The sequence below is a fragment of the Aquila chrysaetos genome, chromosome 6 (assembly GCF_900496995.4).
Source record: "Aquila chrysaetos chrysaetos chromosome 6, bAquChr1.4, whole genome shotgun sequence".
Taxonomy (NCBI): domain Eukaryota; kingdom Metazoa; phylum Chordata; class Aves; order Accipitriformes; family Accipitridae; genus Aquila; species Aquila chrysaetos.
Window position 1 is genome coordinate 23,956,086 of NC_044009.1, and position 16,622 is coordinate 23,972,707.

At 43.0% G+C, this 16,622-nt stretch overlaps 1 protein-coding gene across 12 annotated transcripts in view; it reads left to right on the forward strand.

Annotated features, from left to right (window-relative positions):
* The window catches only part of PLEKHM3 (pleckstrin homology domain containing M3), a 126,284-nt gene that overhangs the window by 80,648 nt on the left and 29,014 nt on the right, over positions 1-16,622 (forward strand). For 7 of the 12 annotated variants that reach the window (XM_030019237.2, XM_030019236.2, XM_030019242.2 and 4 more), the window contains one exon: positions 6,609-13,216. The exons of 2 other annotated variants lie outside the window; for them this stretch is intronic. In XM_030019237.2, the coding sequence (XP_029875097.1) occupies positions 6,609-6,786 (178 nt within the window). In that variant the 3' untranslated portion in view covers positions 6,787-13,216. Of the gene's footprint in view, positions 1-6,608; positions 13,217-14,027; positions 14,157-16,622 lie in introns of those variants that run through there. 3 more of the 12 variants (XR_003924098.2, XM_030019246.2, XM_030019247.2) reach the window with 3 other exon arrangements.

The following is a 16,622-nucleotide window of genomic DNA, read 5'->3' on the forward strand; positions in this document are numbered from 1 at the left end:
TCAGCCTCTCCAGTGGTTTGCAGGTAGTGGGTCTACCATGTGTAGGGCTTTTCCCCTTTCCAAGGTAACTTAGCTCCACTGACTGAAGTGTAATCACAGGAGTTTCAGATTAAATGTTTTAATACTGATTTTAGTGCCCCTTTACGGATTTCTTGTGAACTGCTATGTACAGGCCACATTACTTGGCTTGGGATCTCTGAACTTAGACAACTTGTGAAGTGCAGTACTGAGGCCAACAGTCAGTCCTTAGTTCTCCTGCTGCATGCAAGTATGGAAATACACATAGATAAGTGTAGAATAAATCCCTGCAGCCACAGCTGGCAGGGAGCTGAGGACACGCTTCCCTCCTTAATCAGGAGCAATAAAGCTCTGCGAAGAGGGGTCTGGGAGCTGCAGGATCGTTCTGCTCCTGCTTGACCCTGCTGCTGTGCTCTGGTATGCAACTGTCGCAGGAGGATAGCTGGTGGTTAAATCAAGCTGTTCTTGTTCAGCCGCGGCCGGTAACAAATTGTTCTGTGAGCACCCAAAACGAAGGCCTGCTCTGTGATTTCTCTGGGTCTAGCAATGGAGGAGTTGACACTGAGGCTCCCCGCCTCACTGGTGGAGCACTGGCGGTTTTCTCTCCCCTCCAGTGAGCTGCCCGCTTTTCCCCTCATTTGTGAGGCTTTAATATCTCTGACCACTTTGCACATCTGTTGGATGCAGTTGACCTTGGCAGTGGGTGCTGGCATGACAGGACAAGGGGCAAGAGATGGCACAGACGGGGAGGCACCCTGTGGCAAGCCCTGGGTGGCGGAGCCAGGACAGGGGCTTATTCATTCATCCTCCCCTGCCTGGGGCACTTCTCCAGCAGTTCAGTCTAAACCATGCTAGGTAAAAGGGAGCAGACCCTGGTCTGGCAGTTTTCATTCAGGGACACCGGGTAGCATGTCATTCAGCCATCCTGGGGTGGCATTACTAGAGCAGCAGTGGTGGTGTTTGTTGCAGATGCCACGTCAGCCTGTGTTTGGGCTGGTCCCTGCAGCTGTTCCAGAGGTGCAGACGATGGGCGCTCTACTTGGTGAGTCCCATCGGTGCAGGCTGGCGGTCACTGTACACCCCTTGCTAGCTGCCACCTGTAACCAGCTCACCCCTCTGCATCAGTTCTCCCAGCACACGAACTGGGGCAATGGTTGGCAGTTACAGTTATTTCTGCTGGTTTTGTACCCTCCGGGGCCAGCCGGGGACCAAGCCATGCCATTATAAATGAGGGGTGTCTTCAAGCTGTGCTGGCATATCAAGGGTAACCCCCATCTGATGAGCAGTTATATGGAAAGGAAAACTATGATTATGCTTTGAATCACTGCTGACTCCCTGAACACTGAACTAAGAATTTAGAGTGATTTTCAGACATGTAACAATTTGAGGGGCTGCGTAGAGGGCTCTGCTCTGGTTTTGTTTGGCTTTTTTTTTTTCCCCTTCAGAGGCAAATTTTTCAAAAGCCAATTTTTAAGTATGGTATTTACACCCCACCCCCCACCACCCCCCCCAGTGTCTAGTAAAGACCATAAGCATGTCATACAAGGCATTATCTTAACAAGCTCCTTATACGGACAAATCAATGTCATGTTAGTGCCAACTTTCTTCCATTCATTTACTGCACAAGCGTCCCTCCCTAGGCAGGCTCCTTGCGTTGGTTCCTAGGCAACTGTAATAATATTGCTGCACGTGTGTGTCAGGCATTGATTGCCTTTGGGGCTTTTTTTGTGTTCTAAGTGAACACAGGCTAGTCTGTTTTCCTTTTCTTTGTGTTCTGCTAAAGTCTCAGAGTTTTGAAGGGCGTGTCTGTGATATTCACAGCTGAGCAATTCAGAAATACTTGCAGACAAGCACATGTGCATAGTGTGGGATGATGATCATGCTGGAATCCCTAGGCAAGGCTTACTTCAGCTACTGTGGTTTGCTCTTTGGTGTTTTTTAATAGCCAAGTTACAGGTGGCTTAGTATTTCAGATGCTTGGTGAATTTATATAGCATCATCTAAAGAAAACATAACGAACAGCGCCATTTTATCTTCTTTTTACTTTGCATGGAGGGAAGGAAAAAAACCTGCAGAGTTCTAGTCAATGAAGAGTTCAGCCCTAAATCATATCCTTACTGAAATTCCTTTCAAGGGATTACTCACTTGAGCAACTGCGTGCAAGGTCTGGCACAGAGGAAGTGGGGGTTTTTTTAAATGAAAAAATGAAAGTTAATGTATAAAGTTACAAGACAAAGGGTGGTGGGTGAATATGGCACTGCAGCGAGACAGGGGAGCTCTTTGCCCTTCTCAGCTCTTGTAGGAGCTCCTGGCTGACCTTGAGCAAGTCAGTTCACCTCGTTTCCCATTTGTGAGGTGGGAGTGCCAGTGTGTCTGTCATGCACTGTTTGTTCTTTTCAGGGACAAACAGCATAACCATGAGCTGCTTTGATTCCCAGCTTGGTGTTTGGAAGCCAGACAGGTATAGCCCACATGCGTGGTACTGAGGCTGTCCTAATAAACCTTACTAGTCCCAGCAGCTTCATCCCAACACGGTCACACTGGTCAGTCTGTCAACCTGTGAGGTTCCTAGGAGATAAATAAAACTGTCTTTCAGATGACGTCCTGGGCCACCAGTTGATAATCCCTGGTTTATTTTGTCTGCTTAAGGTGGAAGGTCTTTGAGGCCTCTTTGTGTTGCACCCCCCCTCTTTGGGCACCTGATCTTACCCATGGACACCTAAATGGTGGTGCAGTACAGTGGAGAAATACATGTATAATCAATTGGTTGTGCAGAATCTAGAATTACTTGAGCCATAAGCCTGTGAAATACATGTGGGAAGCATGAAAAGAATTTGCCAGAATTTACAATTTACCACATATTGATATGTATTTGTTTCAAATGCCCAGACTTAATGGGAAATACTAACACTGACATTTCCTCAGCATACAACGAATGATTTTATGCTTTTAATATAGAAAGGCTTTTCTTTTGTAACTAGTAATGATGATAATAAGAGCATTATAATGCCTGTCTGGCTGTGGAGAGCTTTGCCCTTTCTCTCTTACACTTTTCAGTGCAATAGAAATTATTTAAAGGATTGAATAATTCTCTGCATTTTTGTTACTCTGGTGTTCAAACAAGTAAAACAGCCTTAACACATAAAACACCCCCTATAGTCTCAACAGAAATTGAGTTGGTCAGGAAAGAGAAAAAAAGAGAGAAAACACTGTAATAGAGAGGAAGCTATTCCAGATGCCTTCTTAGAAGACTGAAAGTCTGTATGAAAACAACATGCAATGTTCACCAGTTCTTCAAATAATGTTTGAAAAATAGCAAGATGCTGTTAATGTGCCGTATCGTAATATCATTCATTAAAGAAGGAAACATGAAAGGCCTGAATGGCTATGGGCTCATCAGCTTATTATCAGTGGTATATAGAAGTCTCACAAAAGATTCAGGGACTTCTTGGCCTCTAGCCAAAGAAGTCAGGATTCAGAATTGTACCTGAATTACCTATGACAACAACAAGGGTTAAGGGAAAGATAACTAAGTGTAGTGAACTATTACATGAGCCTTTTATAGACTACAAAATGTATTTTTTCTCCAGAGAAGTAAAAACATTTTGCAATACTGAGGCTTGAAAACAAAAGTAAAGAAAAACTGTGAAACTCACATGTGGAGGTAAAATTAGATGCCAGGATTAAATAAGAAGTAATCTGTTTGTAATATTCGGAGAAGGAATATAATTTTGGTGGGGTTTTTGGTATCACTGGAAAATTTCTTGGGACTGAGATCAGGAATGGTCAACCAGTTGACATTTCCAGGGTCAGTTAAGACTGACTGTATTTGATACGATGAAAAGCAAAGCTATAGATGGCTTGGGGTAGTATAGCTCCATTACTTTAAAGGGAGTAACTTACCATTTGCACAAAGGTAGAGCAAGATCAGCATTGCCCCGCCGCCCCGCCCTGGTCACTGGGTTTCTTTAGCAGTGCGGGGCTACAAGCATGCAGTGAAGGCTGACCCAGGTATCCTCTCTACCTGTCCCTACGGAAAGCAACAGGCAGCTTTGTTCTCCAAATCAGAGCACCATTCTTCCAGGTTGCTGTTGTGTTGTCATCTGCACTCCGCGACTGGGGCTGGGCATATATTAGCCTTCACCTGAGAAAGCAGAAAATTGGTCTTGAGAGCAGCAGTCAGGGGTGGGGGCACCAGAATGGACCGACGATGGTCACAATGGCTGCAGTGGACTGTGAGACCTGGGGCTGGCTGTTTGCGCTGCTTCTGGTTAGTGCCTGACACTGTGGGGTCTTGGTCAGAGCTTCAGCTATTGCACCAGCTCTAATAAATAACAGTGCAGGCATTTCTTCTCTCTCTTTTGGTTCTGAGGGATGTGAGAGAAATTTTTTCCACTGAGCTTATTTCTGAAAAATGAATTCACATTAATTTAAACACGATCAATCTTTGTTTTCTCTGCTGATGGCCTTTGACTGGGGAGAGCAGGTGTGCTGGCTCCTCTCATCCTGCTCCATCCGTTTCAGCAGCAATTTCTGATAAGTTTTGTCACCTCCATGCGTACTGCGGAGAAATATTGAGTGAGCATAGGGAGTGGCAATGCGAGAGCACAAAATTACATTCCTCATCAATCATTACCCTCTAGCAACTTCCAGGGCGCTGTAAATTGCTGACTAACAAGGGAGAATTAGCTTGATAAAATCACCATTAGTGTCAGTTCAGAATGATGTAAAGTTTTAAAGACACTGCTGTCCTCTCTGTCTCTCCCTCATCCATTAGTATGTCTGTTCATGGAGATCCCAATCCAGCAAAGCACGTAAGCACATGCTTAATGGTAGGCAGATCAGTAATCCCAAGGAAATCACTGGGATATGAGCCCTAAGCATGTGTTAATGTGCTTCACTGGATCAGGGCCATAACACACACACTCTGAGCACAGAAATGATTAATATCTTTGTGTAAGCCAGTTTCTTGATTCAAAACCAGATTTAGACTCACTAGCTGGACTTAGAAATATGACAGTCAAGTTTTACTGCAAGAGAGCATTATACTTAGCCTCTTCAGCCTTCCTTTTCTTATTTGTTATTTGGGTTTTATCAGTTGATGCTAGCTAGAAATGTGCCTCACTAAACCTCTGCATAGCTTTCTCAAAGCTCTGCAGTTACTAAAGTTTAGACCATGTTTGGACCCATGCATAAAACGTAAAGTGCAGCCAGATCAGGAACAGTTTTTTAAAAGTTAAAGGTGAGATGCAGATGCAGCTAATATAGCTAATTGTATTAGCTTACGGACTTCTCTCAGTGTTGCCAGACTGCATGCCAAATATTACAATTTGCCTTATGGCTTCTAGTGTTTGGGGTTTGTTTCTTCATGTTTTCAATTTTTCTTCACAGTCTTGAAGACAAGATTTCCTTATTTCTAAGGAAAAAAAAAAAAACACAACAAAAAAAGCTCAAAGCAAACAAACAAATAAACCCACTAAAGATATAAGAATGGACACTTGGATTCTCATAGTTATTTGACTACAATAGCTGCGAAAAAGGAAAAGTGCAAGGCATTTCAAGACTTCCCACAGAATCACCAGGGTGACCAGCACCCCTTATTTGTACTTCAAAATTGCTCTAAAGTTTGATGTTTTGTTGCTTTCATTATTTGATTATCCAACTGGAATCTAAGACTTTGTACCTCTGACACTGTCATCCTTTTATTTTTTTCATTTGGTTACAAAGCTGTAGTGACTTCACTCATCACTACAGATAGTTATTTGCATTGAAAGGCTGAGAATATCCAACTGTTTAGTTGTAGTCCACTCCGTGATCACCAGATGTTTCATTGTTCCACAGCCATCTGGAACTGGGGTTTGATCTGCTGTGACATTACCTCCATTGCCTCAGAGTGCCCCAAAAGTAATCCAGTCATATTGTCTGAGCAGTTGATTGGTTTGAAGTCATATCACATTTGAGAACAGAATAGCACAGCTTTGAATGCCAGAAGCTATAATTGTGTTGATCTAGTCTGATCTTCACAGGACACAGAGCAGAAAATATCACCTACCTCTGTTTCATTTTTTACTTTGTGGAATGATGACTTCTCCTGCTGTTGGAGTACTTTACTCTTTCCAGAACAGCTGACCACTGGAACTTCAATGAGGAAAATGTCATATCTTGGCTGTTGCAAATGCTGAAATATATCTTAATGGAAATGAATATTGTTACTCTTCATTTACAAACCAAAGCAGCAAACTTGTCTTTCATAAAACAAAATTGATGTCTATTTTGTGATAGACCTGAATGCTGGTTAATAAGAAGTATTAATCCTAAAAATTTCTGTCTGTGAAGCAGAAGTGCTGGGACAGATTCTCAGCAATTGCAAATGGATGCCAGTCAACTCATTTTAGTGGTCCTGAGTAGCTTTACACCAGCAGAGGTGTGGGCAAGCCAGTGTCTTTCACAATTCCACTCTTTTGAAACATAGCACTCTGAGCTACCAGAACTGTTTGAAGGAATGTCTACTGCCCACAATCCATGTGAAGTCCATTGCATGCTCTGGTCCTATATTGTCGTTCAATTTTGACACTAATTTGTGTTTGCAGGTGTGAAAGCTGTGGTGCTGTCTTCCACTCTGAGTGCAAAGTGAAGGCTGTACCATGCCCCAGGTGTGTGCGTAAAGAATTGCAGAAGAAGCAGAAATCCTTCTGGAGGCGGCTGAATATGGATGAGAACTTCGAAGAGTCTTGCAACATGTTTGAGTTGTCATATCAGAACACATGAGTTCCTTAAGGCAGTGGCCAGCCTGAAGAGAATCCCTTTCCCAGCTGCCAGCTCAAGCAACTTCTCAGCTTAGCCAGGCAGAAATCTTTTTGCAAAATAATATCTGACTTCTTCATCTGTGAATAGCAGCTGCCAAAGTGGCCGTAAAGCCTTGTTGGCTTTAAAATACCAATGGCTAAACTGCATTTTGCATTGAAGTCCAGCCACTAGCTCTCATACGAAATGTGGTTTACTTGAAATGCTTTAGGTCTAGCTAATTAAGCACCCAACTTTTTCTTTTCCACCTCTGGAGAAGACTTCTTCTCAAGGCAGAAAGTATTTGCTGTCATGACCACATTAATTTTTATGTTGTTCATTTAGAATTGATGAATCATCTACTTATTTATGTGTATTATTTATTTATTATAAGCCTTGGCAGAGGTTCTGGTGAGGTGTTTCACAGAACCCAATAGGGCAGTAATGATTTTAAACCCACCTGCTCCTTCTGATGTGGACATGTGGTTCCATTTTCTCATGTCTCCAGGGAGCTATTTTTAAAGGATCAGTGCATTTACATGTCACTCCTCCCTGAGGAAAGAAAAGTATCTCCCATCAAACCTTATCTGGGGTGCTTGCAAACATAAGATGCAGAATGATTCTTTCATCTATGTTCATATATTTATAACCACCCCAGTGAACTATTCCATATGCAGATAAGCAGGGGACTTGCTACTGTTTTTGTTCAGGCTGAATATATTGGTTAAGCTCTGTCACTGAAGTCCATTGAGTTTTACACTGGTTATTCTTGATCTATGTGAGGCCACATCCTCATCTCCAGTAACATGATGTTGGTTCTGACCTCCTGCTAGTCTCACGTTTTAAGACATTTTAAGTGTCCACATTGGTTTTGTTTTTATTTCATGAAGTTTACTTCAAATGTGTCTCTAACCTGAACCTGTGAGACTGATAGTCGGGAAAGTGGTCTTGCACACGTTAGTTAGAAAATACCTCCAAAATTGTGAAACACTAGTTTGCTGTGTTCATGTGCAACTTGCGTCCTGCGTTCTCTGCGATCTCTAAGGGATTTCATACTTCTGTAGTGACTTGGGTGGTAGAGAGCGAAGTTCCTCTAGGTATGGTTCTGCTCCACACACCTGGAACACAGGGAAGCATTAAACACAGTGAATTACATACTTTGTGAAAGGGGAGTACATGATGGGTTTAACTGGGGAGATGAGTGTCATCACTGGCAGTATGTTGAATTCATTGTGGCTTTACCTCCAGTGGGCACTTAGAGTTCATCCTCCCTCCAGTCCACGTTCTTAACTCTTTCTCCAGACCCTGCAGTAATATGTGTATTACATACATATGAAAGCATTCACATATATATACACACACACATCTATATGCAGAAAGCAAATATGGTTTCAAGAGAAAAAAGCCAGTCACGTGCATGTGTATTTTTCCTTTCCTCTCACACAGGTTTGTGAAAATGCAGAATACTGATCTTTGCTTCCTATATAGTCTGCAGGCTGTTGTATTCAAGGCAGAAAGCAGTCTTGATCATTGAAGCACCTTGCTAATTGCTGAAGTATTTTAAATAAAAAAACAGGGTACATCATGCTTACCTTAAAAGGTAGAATGCTACAACGAATTGCCTTGTACTGGAGTATAAGCGGTTACCTTTTCCAGCCTCCAGTCAAAGACAGTAGCTGAATCTGAGCTTTCTGAAATTTGAGTGCAACTACTATATATATACAAGCATGTTTATATCTGTATACATTAGACAACCAGTGCCTTTCTTTTCCAGAAGTCCTTCTCTCAGTGGAATTCTTTGGAAGGAAGTGAGGGTTTTTCCATGTTCTTGGCAAAGTAGTATAGGGATTCCCATATTTAATAAACCTGGTGAATCATGCACCTTTGTCACTAAAATTAATACTTCTCCTACACAGCAATGTCTCGGTCTCAGCTCACTGTTCCTCATGTGAAATGAGTTGCTTTCAGCTATCATCCTTAAAGATAAAACATTCCTTGTAAGTCCATTCCCACATGAAGTATTCCCTGTGTGTTCACAAATGCAAACAATGGGGAAGTATTGTGGAATTAGTCATGCAAACAGGAACTGCAGTGGTACTGGCTGAATAAACAGTATGCTCCTATGTTTTTCAGCACGTGTCACTACAACTAGTGCTGTGGCAAAGCCAGTAGCTCTGAAACTGTCAGAATCTGGCAGGTATGATTTTGAATTAGCTCTAGACATAATGGTGGATCATTAAAGAAGAAAAGGCGGTGTTTTTCATATCATCATGCTCTGGTATTTAAGATACCTTACAACACTGGTTCATGTCCAGCTTGGTTTAGAGAAGGCTGCTTGTGTGCACTGTCAAAAACCCTATGGAGTCAAGGAATCAAGGTTCAGACATTGCAAACTATTAGTTAGTTTGACAGATGTCTTAATCTCCAAAGTACCAGTCATGTGGGTGGTTAGATATTGTAGTTGAATTCTGGAATAACAACATAGACAGTGTTGGAGTTACTCTGGGTTTGTACAGGTACTACAGAACAGTTTCTTTGCTAATGGAAATTTACAGAAAAAGAGAGTATGATCTCAGCAAAACCACTGGAATCAGTCATGGGTCTGGAACCACTGCCATTACTGAGGGTAAAGAGCAAAAGGGTGTTGTTAAGATACGCTGGCAGCGCCCACAGCTTTACGTAGAAGGATAGCGTACAATACAGATCAGATTCATTTCTTTAAAATCCAATGTTGTTGTAAACAAGCCAGTTCCTAAAATGGATACATGTTAATTTCTGCTTTGAAAAAGTAGTATAGCTTCTCACGGTTCCTATAGGAGCAGACTGTAATGTGGAAGATGCTTTCCTCTCAGGGATGCCTAGCTCCTATCCAAAAAAAGTAATTCCATATGAACGGGTAGGATAAAGTCTTCTGTCCCTGCCTTTCGTAAGCATAATGAAAGGCTTGATCCTGCCCTCAGAAGGTGCCAGCACAGTAGGAACAAGCCCTAATCATTTTTCAGGACTGCAAGGCAAAAGAATAAACTGAAACTACTGTTCACATTGCTAACTCTCAAAAGACCCAACTCTAAAAGGACAGTTTTCTTGCAAGAGCCATCTGCTAGGCAGGAGACAGCCCGGGGTTCTGTGGGTGGTTTGGGTTTCAGACAATGCTGTACCCTTGTGTGGTTGTCTCTGCTCTACTAATAGTGCTGCATGCTGGTCCCCACTGCTACTCTTCCCATTCTGCAGCCCATAGCCTGCACGCAGCTCTGCTTTGCAGTCCTCTGGGTGGGCATGAGCTGGAAAAAGTACCCGGGGTCTTTCCAGATTGTACAACTCTCTCCCCCACCACACGCAGGTGAAATTATGTATTAGTACTTCTAGTCTCGTCCTGCCCACGCATGAAATAAATTTGAATAATAGCATTTCACTATGAATCAAGAATAAAATGTGCTGTTTGTCTCCTTCACAGAGAAGGGCCTTTCATAGCTGTTAGAGGAGGAATTGATCTGTACATCCAGTTACTACTTTTGCTTGTACAGACCTTGTAATCAGCATAGAAATAGGGTGCTTCACTGCAATGGACTATAGCCTGACCCTCTACAACTACTTAGAAACTTCTCATCTCAGTTTAGTTAGTCTGAGATTATTTTAATCTAGTACACTGTAGAGATCTTTATTCAAGTCTCTTTTCCTCTTTACCCTCACCCTCTAGCTTTCCTTTAATGGGAAGAAGGACCTACCTAGGGGATGCGAACCACAGCTTTTTTTTAATATTATCAACCTATAAAAGGAGAAATTTGGATCTCTTAGGTAGAACTCTTTCTATGGCTTTTTTTTTGTCTGTCTTAGGTGATGAAAGACGATGGTTTTGTGATGTGACACAATATCCTGGCTGGCACATACCAATATGAGCTCATTGCTGGGATGATGGGAATTGGCAGTTGTGAGGCTTTCCTAGATAAGTGAGAGAAGGTACTTTTTGGTGAGGAACTTGAGTTTTTCACAACACTCCCCAGGCTCTGATGGCCCTGTTAGGAGTGAATCATCAGGGTACCTCTAGAGCTCCTCTTGTCCAGGCTTCTCTTAATATCAAGATACTATTTGTGTTATAATGGATTAATGATAATGTCCTGAAAGACTTAAAAAAAAAAAAAAAAGCAGAGGGTGTCTGTTTACAGTGAAATGGGGAAGCTGCACAGTTGTATTTTGCTTTTTCCCTGTAGCAACGGAAGCCACTGGGTTTCCTGGGCTTTCCAAGGTCATGGCCTGGATTGCAGCCGACTGTTGATCTGTATAAAAGAAATGTAATCGAATAATCATCATAATCTTTTCTCTTCTTTTCTGCTGCTCAGCTGCAAGCCAGTCCCCCCTCTTTCTCTCGCTGTCTCTGTCCCTGTCTTTGCTCACAGTGCTGAGCCTACAGCCAGACTTTGAGCTTCATAGCTCATTGTGTTGCTTTTGAGCTAGTCGAGTCTGATCATTCTCTCCACCGTAATTTGCCTTCCAATTTTCCCTTCCCAGTAGGAGTGCCTTACAGTACTGTATATTAGTGTCTATCTTCCTGTTTTGGGCTTCTGATTGAATCTGCTGTTTGATTAACTTGTAGGCTTAAATTGAAACTCGCCCATGGCTGTGCATGCTCTTTTGCAGGGGCAGCTGAGTAAATCAGTTTGCTTGTTCTGCCCTCATGAAGTGAGCTCTACAGGCTGCACATACCAGCTCTGAAGACACCAAGCTGCATGGAAACCCCTCACTTTTGCTCAATTTGGTGCCTTAAATTTTCAAAAGTGAAGAATTTTGTCAGGAATGCTCTGCCATGATGCAGTGTGTTTGGCATTGGAGCTCGAAACCCTTGCTGGTGGCAGTTTCCATCTTGCTAGGAGTGGTGACCATAAAATTTGCTTACTGTCTGTGCTTTGAGAGGGAAATATGAGAAAGGATAGCATGGAGATGGCGCTGGCTTTTATTACCTATATTTTGGAGACTAGCTGGGCTTCTCTTCAGTCAGAAGAGCGGTTGCACTTATGCAAGACCTTCAGGAGCTGTGCATATATAATAATGGTAAGCACTGGACATTAAAACAGTATCAGGTCACATGCAGTTTTGCTCCTCCTAGAACTACTGGCCAGCCCACACCACGTGGCAGGGGACTCCCATACAGCGCTCCCTACCCACATGCGCAGCTGGTTCCCTGAAGGCTAACCCAGTGAGGGCTTGGTCGGCGTTACCTTAGAGAGAGCGTTAACCTGCTTAAAGTTTAGCATTATTTGCTAAAGTATGTGGCTAACTCTTCCAGCATGTATCAGCCCTGGGCACGTGTCCATACTGACTGTGATCTTTTAAGTCCACGTTTGACACCAGTAGCAGGAATCCCGTTCGACAACGGCAGTGCTGTCACTGCATTTTAGCAGTGTAGCAAGGAGACAGCCTGGATGATAATGTGCAAAGTCCTTCTTTACTTGAAAACCCTGGTGTGCACAGACTGGTTTGGGTGATATCTTAAAATGCCAATTTCGTCCAAATTCCTTTAGAGTGGCCATTAATCCAAATCACAAAGATGCCACTTGCGGGCAGCGTCAGAGAAATCCAGGCCTGGAAAGCTATCAGCTGTCTAGGACCAAAGTGTATAAGGCCTCGTCTATGTGCACAAGTGTCAGTGGCTCAATTATTTATTTATTCATGTCTAATCCACGTGTTAAACCAACATGAATCCTTGAATATACAGCATTGTTTTAGTGGAAAAAGGATTTGCTTCAGTTTTGCTTATGCACTTGTCTACAAAGTCGATCTTGCTTAAACTAAAGTGTGCTTTCAGACTGATTTTTAATGGCATTGATACCTGTGATACCAGGTTAGCTTATACCAGTTCCTTCTATACTGGAGCTAAGAAAAAGTAAGAATTCATGAGCAAAATGTGTGTTTGAAGGGTTTTAAGTGATAAAGGCAGCTTCCAAACCAACTTTAGTTCAGTCGAGGCAGTTAGAAGCTGGGGGAAGCCAGGTGTGAGTAGCGGAGCGCAGTGGCTGATGCTGTCCCTGGCCGCCTGGGCTTTCCTTCCCACTGGAGCATCAGCTCACCTGCAGCACTTGCAATGGATTTTAGCATCGCTGGCAGCGCACCCTGAGTTTTTGGAAAACCATTATGTGTGTGTGCTACTCTGTTAACTTATTGGCAACATCATTATGTGTGTTTCATTGTTCTTGTGTTTGCATTTTTTACTTTTGACAAGGATTTTTTTAAAATACTCTGCAACTACTAGGCCATAGTCTTAATTTATTATTGATGTGTAATAATGTTATAATTTAAATTCAATGAGTTGAATTGCTTGTTGACACTTGAGCAGGGTTTATTTGGGTTCACTTGTGACAGCATCAGAGCACCAGTCCCTTGTGTATAAAGGCAAGACTCAATAAACACTAAAAAAAAGTTACTCGTCCTTTTAATTTACCTTCTGGTGGGTACTGCACCATGGGCAGGACAAGCTTTGAAAGAGTGCTAGTTTCCTTAAAAATGCTAATCTGCTGGTTAAAGTCTTCCAAATCTGAGCAAATTATGTTATTTACTGTTTCTGAGTCTGAGCCAGGTCGTCTCTGGAAATGCTGTCAATGACTGCATCAGGCTTTGTGGGTTTGGATTCCCAGTTGAATCTCTGAAGTGTTTTTTGAAAGCCACAAATACTTGGATTTTTAGTGGTGCTGACCCCCAACAGCTCCCAGGGGAGCTTACTGGGAGCTGTTGTTGTCAGGCTCCTTTGGATAGGGATCTCCTGGGAGGCATGCAGGAGGCACAGGGAGGCAGCTGTCACATGGACCTCTGCCAGAAGGGTCCAAGCTCAGGGCCCTGAGTCCTAAGTAAGGGAGGCATCTCCCAGCTGGACTGAAGGGTCCACTGAAGGGCTGGAAGGGCAGGATTTTGCCCACGTTGTAAGGGCTTTCCAACTGATGGATGTAGGAGCAGGCATGACTCCTGCTCTTCTGGGCTACTTCTTCCAGTGCACCAGCTGAGGAGCTTCTGCAGCTCCCTGGAGCTGTGGATTTGGCGACTGTAATGATTGCAGTGCTGAGCCGTAGTGGCACTCATGGGCCTAAACCCCCTGCCTTAGGGCCCCCAGAGAAATCCACACCTAGCCCCATGATCTCATGGCCTTCAAAGAGAAGGATATATCCCCTTCCTCACTGTTCTCCTGCCCCTCCTCAGAAAGACCAGAAGTCCACCAGGAATGTCAATCCTCTCTTCTATAGGAAACTTTGGACTTCATCCCTGTGATGAAATCAGCTACAAGCAAGGAGTTAATGTTTGACTGGGACCACACAAGCTGCATGAGAAAACCATGTGCAAGACCTTCTCTTCCTCCTTATTTGCTTTACAAGGTGAGCAAATTCTGTTACGACATCTCCTTCCCCTTCCACTGCCGCCTCCCCTCCTCACTTCACCCTGTAAGAGGTGGTGGGAAAAAACATCAACACAGAGCAGAGACTGTGGGGTCTAGGGAGTCCTGGGAGGAGGATTTTGGTTCAGTTTTTTTCTGTCCTCCCGTGGCTGTATTTACACAGCTTCTTTCCTCCTTGCCCCTTCCCAGCCTTCCTGTTGTGCTCTGTTACAGTGTACGAACCGTCACTGGAATGAGCTGCTGAAAGGACATACTCCAATAGCTGTCATGGGCAACTTGGGGCTGAAGTTTCAAGCAACATTTCTTTTGGTTTCGGTCAGGAGCTAAGGTGGTGGGATTTTTCTCCCTGTTGTACATTGTCATTATGTGAAAGCTGTGCCCTCCAGTGAAGTGTACCTCTGCCAAGAAAACCTTACATTGGCAGCCCTGTTCTTAACTCCTGCACACACACCCCCAAAAGCCATGCTTTTTGAGTTGTTCTATTAACCATTCATGTTAATTTATCAGTTAGCCTTTAACGTAGCAGGCCACAGAAAATACAAGTCAGACTGTGAATTGCAGCGTCCCCTCCAGGTCCCTTGGGAAACAGTAGCAAAGTGGCATTTGTTTCTGATGCTGGGCAAGGGGGACAGACTGGTACCCCCAGAGTATCCACCCACCTTGTTCTCTTCATGGTTGATACTTCTCATGCTGGTGGGACAAGTCAGTGTTTTATAACCATATGAGTTTATGTGTTTGGGAATGTTAGATCATGGGCAAATCTTAAAGCCCCTTAGGTCCAACAGCCAGTCTTTTGGATTTTGTACTTTCATGTTCTTGTTGCATGTTAAACGCTTTATAATAGGTTGAGCCAGGAGAGCTGATCATCTCCTACGGCCAAGACCCATGAGTGGTATTATGGTTCATTATGACCTGAGCATGCCAAGCCAAGCTCCAGCTTTTCTCTTAAAGGTCAGGACAGTTCATTTCTAAAAAGTTACACTTGTAGCTCTTAAAGCAAAATTAACAGTACTTGGTTTCATATGGGAAGTTGACTGGTTTTCTAAAAGGTGGCGGAACTGGAATGCAGCTCTTCTTCTGGGAATAAGTGACAGTGTTCACAAGTTTATGAAGTCCTGAGGACACTGTCTAAAATAAATGAAATGGTACAAGCTCCTTGTCCAGCAGTGTGCTCCAGGCTCAAGGAAACAATTTTATTTTTCTTTCAATTTTTCCATAACGTGTATGATACAATTCCAATTACAGTACAGTAATAGATTAACCTAAATGGAGCTAGCTTCCTCCTTCTTTCCTTAGGGACGGAGAGGGACCTTCCATACCTTTTCAGTGAAAGGCATGCTGAGGGCAGATGAAAATATTCTGGGAGCGTGCGGATATAGCTCTGGACTGTCTTTTGAAAGTAGTTCTTGTTTAACTAAATACTCTCCAAAATAGTGGTCCTATCTAGAGGCCTGATTATTACCATTATGAGAAGGTGGTGAAAAGCATCTCAGATAATCAGGTGTCACAAGTAAAACGAAAGTATCCAAGGCAAGCAGGAGTAAATTCCAATCATTTTAGGCATAGACAAATATAAAACTCGGCATTGAGGCTGTAAACATGCTAAAAAGTCAGTCTGCTGTTTATAGTAAGTGACTTTTGATTTTCTATAATTGAGTTCAAGTCATTAGCCTCAGATATTAAAAAATTGTGAGGCTCATCTGGAAAGCTAGAGAAGTCAGATAAGAGCTTGTATTAAGGGCTGAACTTTCATTGACTTGAAAGTTCCCAGGTGTTTATCATGTAGGTACAATATGATGTATTTACAGGTGAATAAGAAGGAATTGTTAGTGAAGTTAAGTATTGTTTAAAAATAAGAAAGCGCAAGTTACTGAATCTGTGTAAGAAAGCAACAGATGTAATCAGTGTGCTTGGAGCAGTTCAGTCCAAAGTGCTTTCATATCACTAAAGATTATAAATTAATCTCATTTCTGACTGACACTGTGGGCAGGTACCTGAAGTTGCAGCGACTAAGTCATGAAACATGATGAGTGTCTCTCCACTGAATCCCCCTGATTTCTGAGAGCAGGGGATACAGACTGCCACGGGAGCAAGGTTAGAGTGGAAAAACTGAGACCCCAGCACCATTCCGTCATCAGATGTCAGCACACAATTGCTTGTGACACTGGTGGATGTTGTTTGTTGTGTACATATTGCAGAATGTCCTGTTCTGGCTTGGACTCTGCACTTCTGAATAACACTCGTCTCTGATTTAACAGAGAGCGTGATCAATCCTTTAAGCAGATACAAGCTCTGCTGACTCCAATGAAGGCTGCAGTTTGTGAAAGAACCAGAGCTGGGCTCTTGGTGCTTAGAGACATGAGCTGTAGCAGTGTATAAAATTGGCAGATTCCTCGTAAAATGCATGTGCACCTAGCACAGAGTTAACCCTGGGTGATAACAAGTA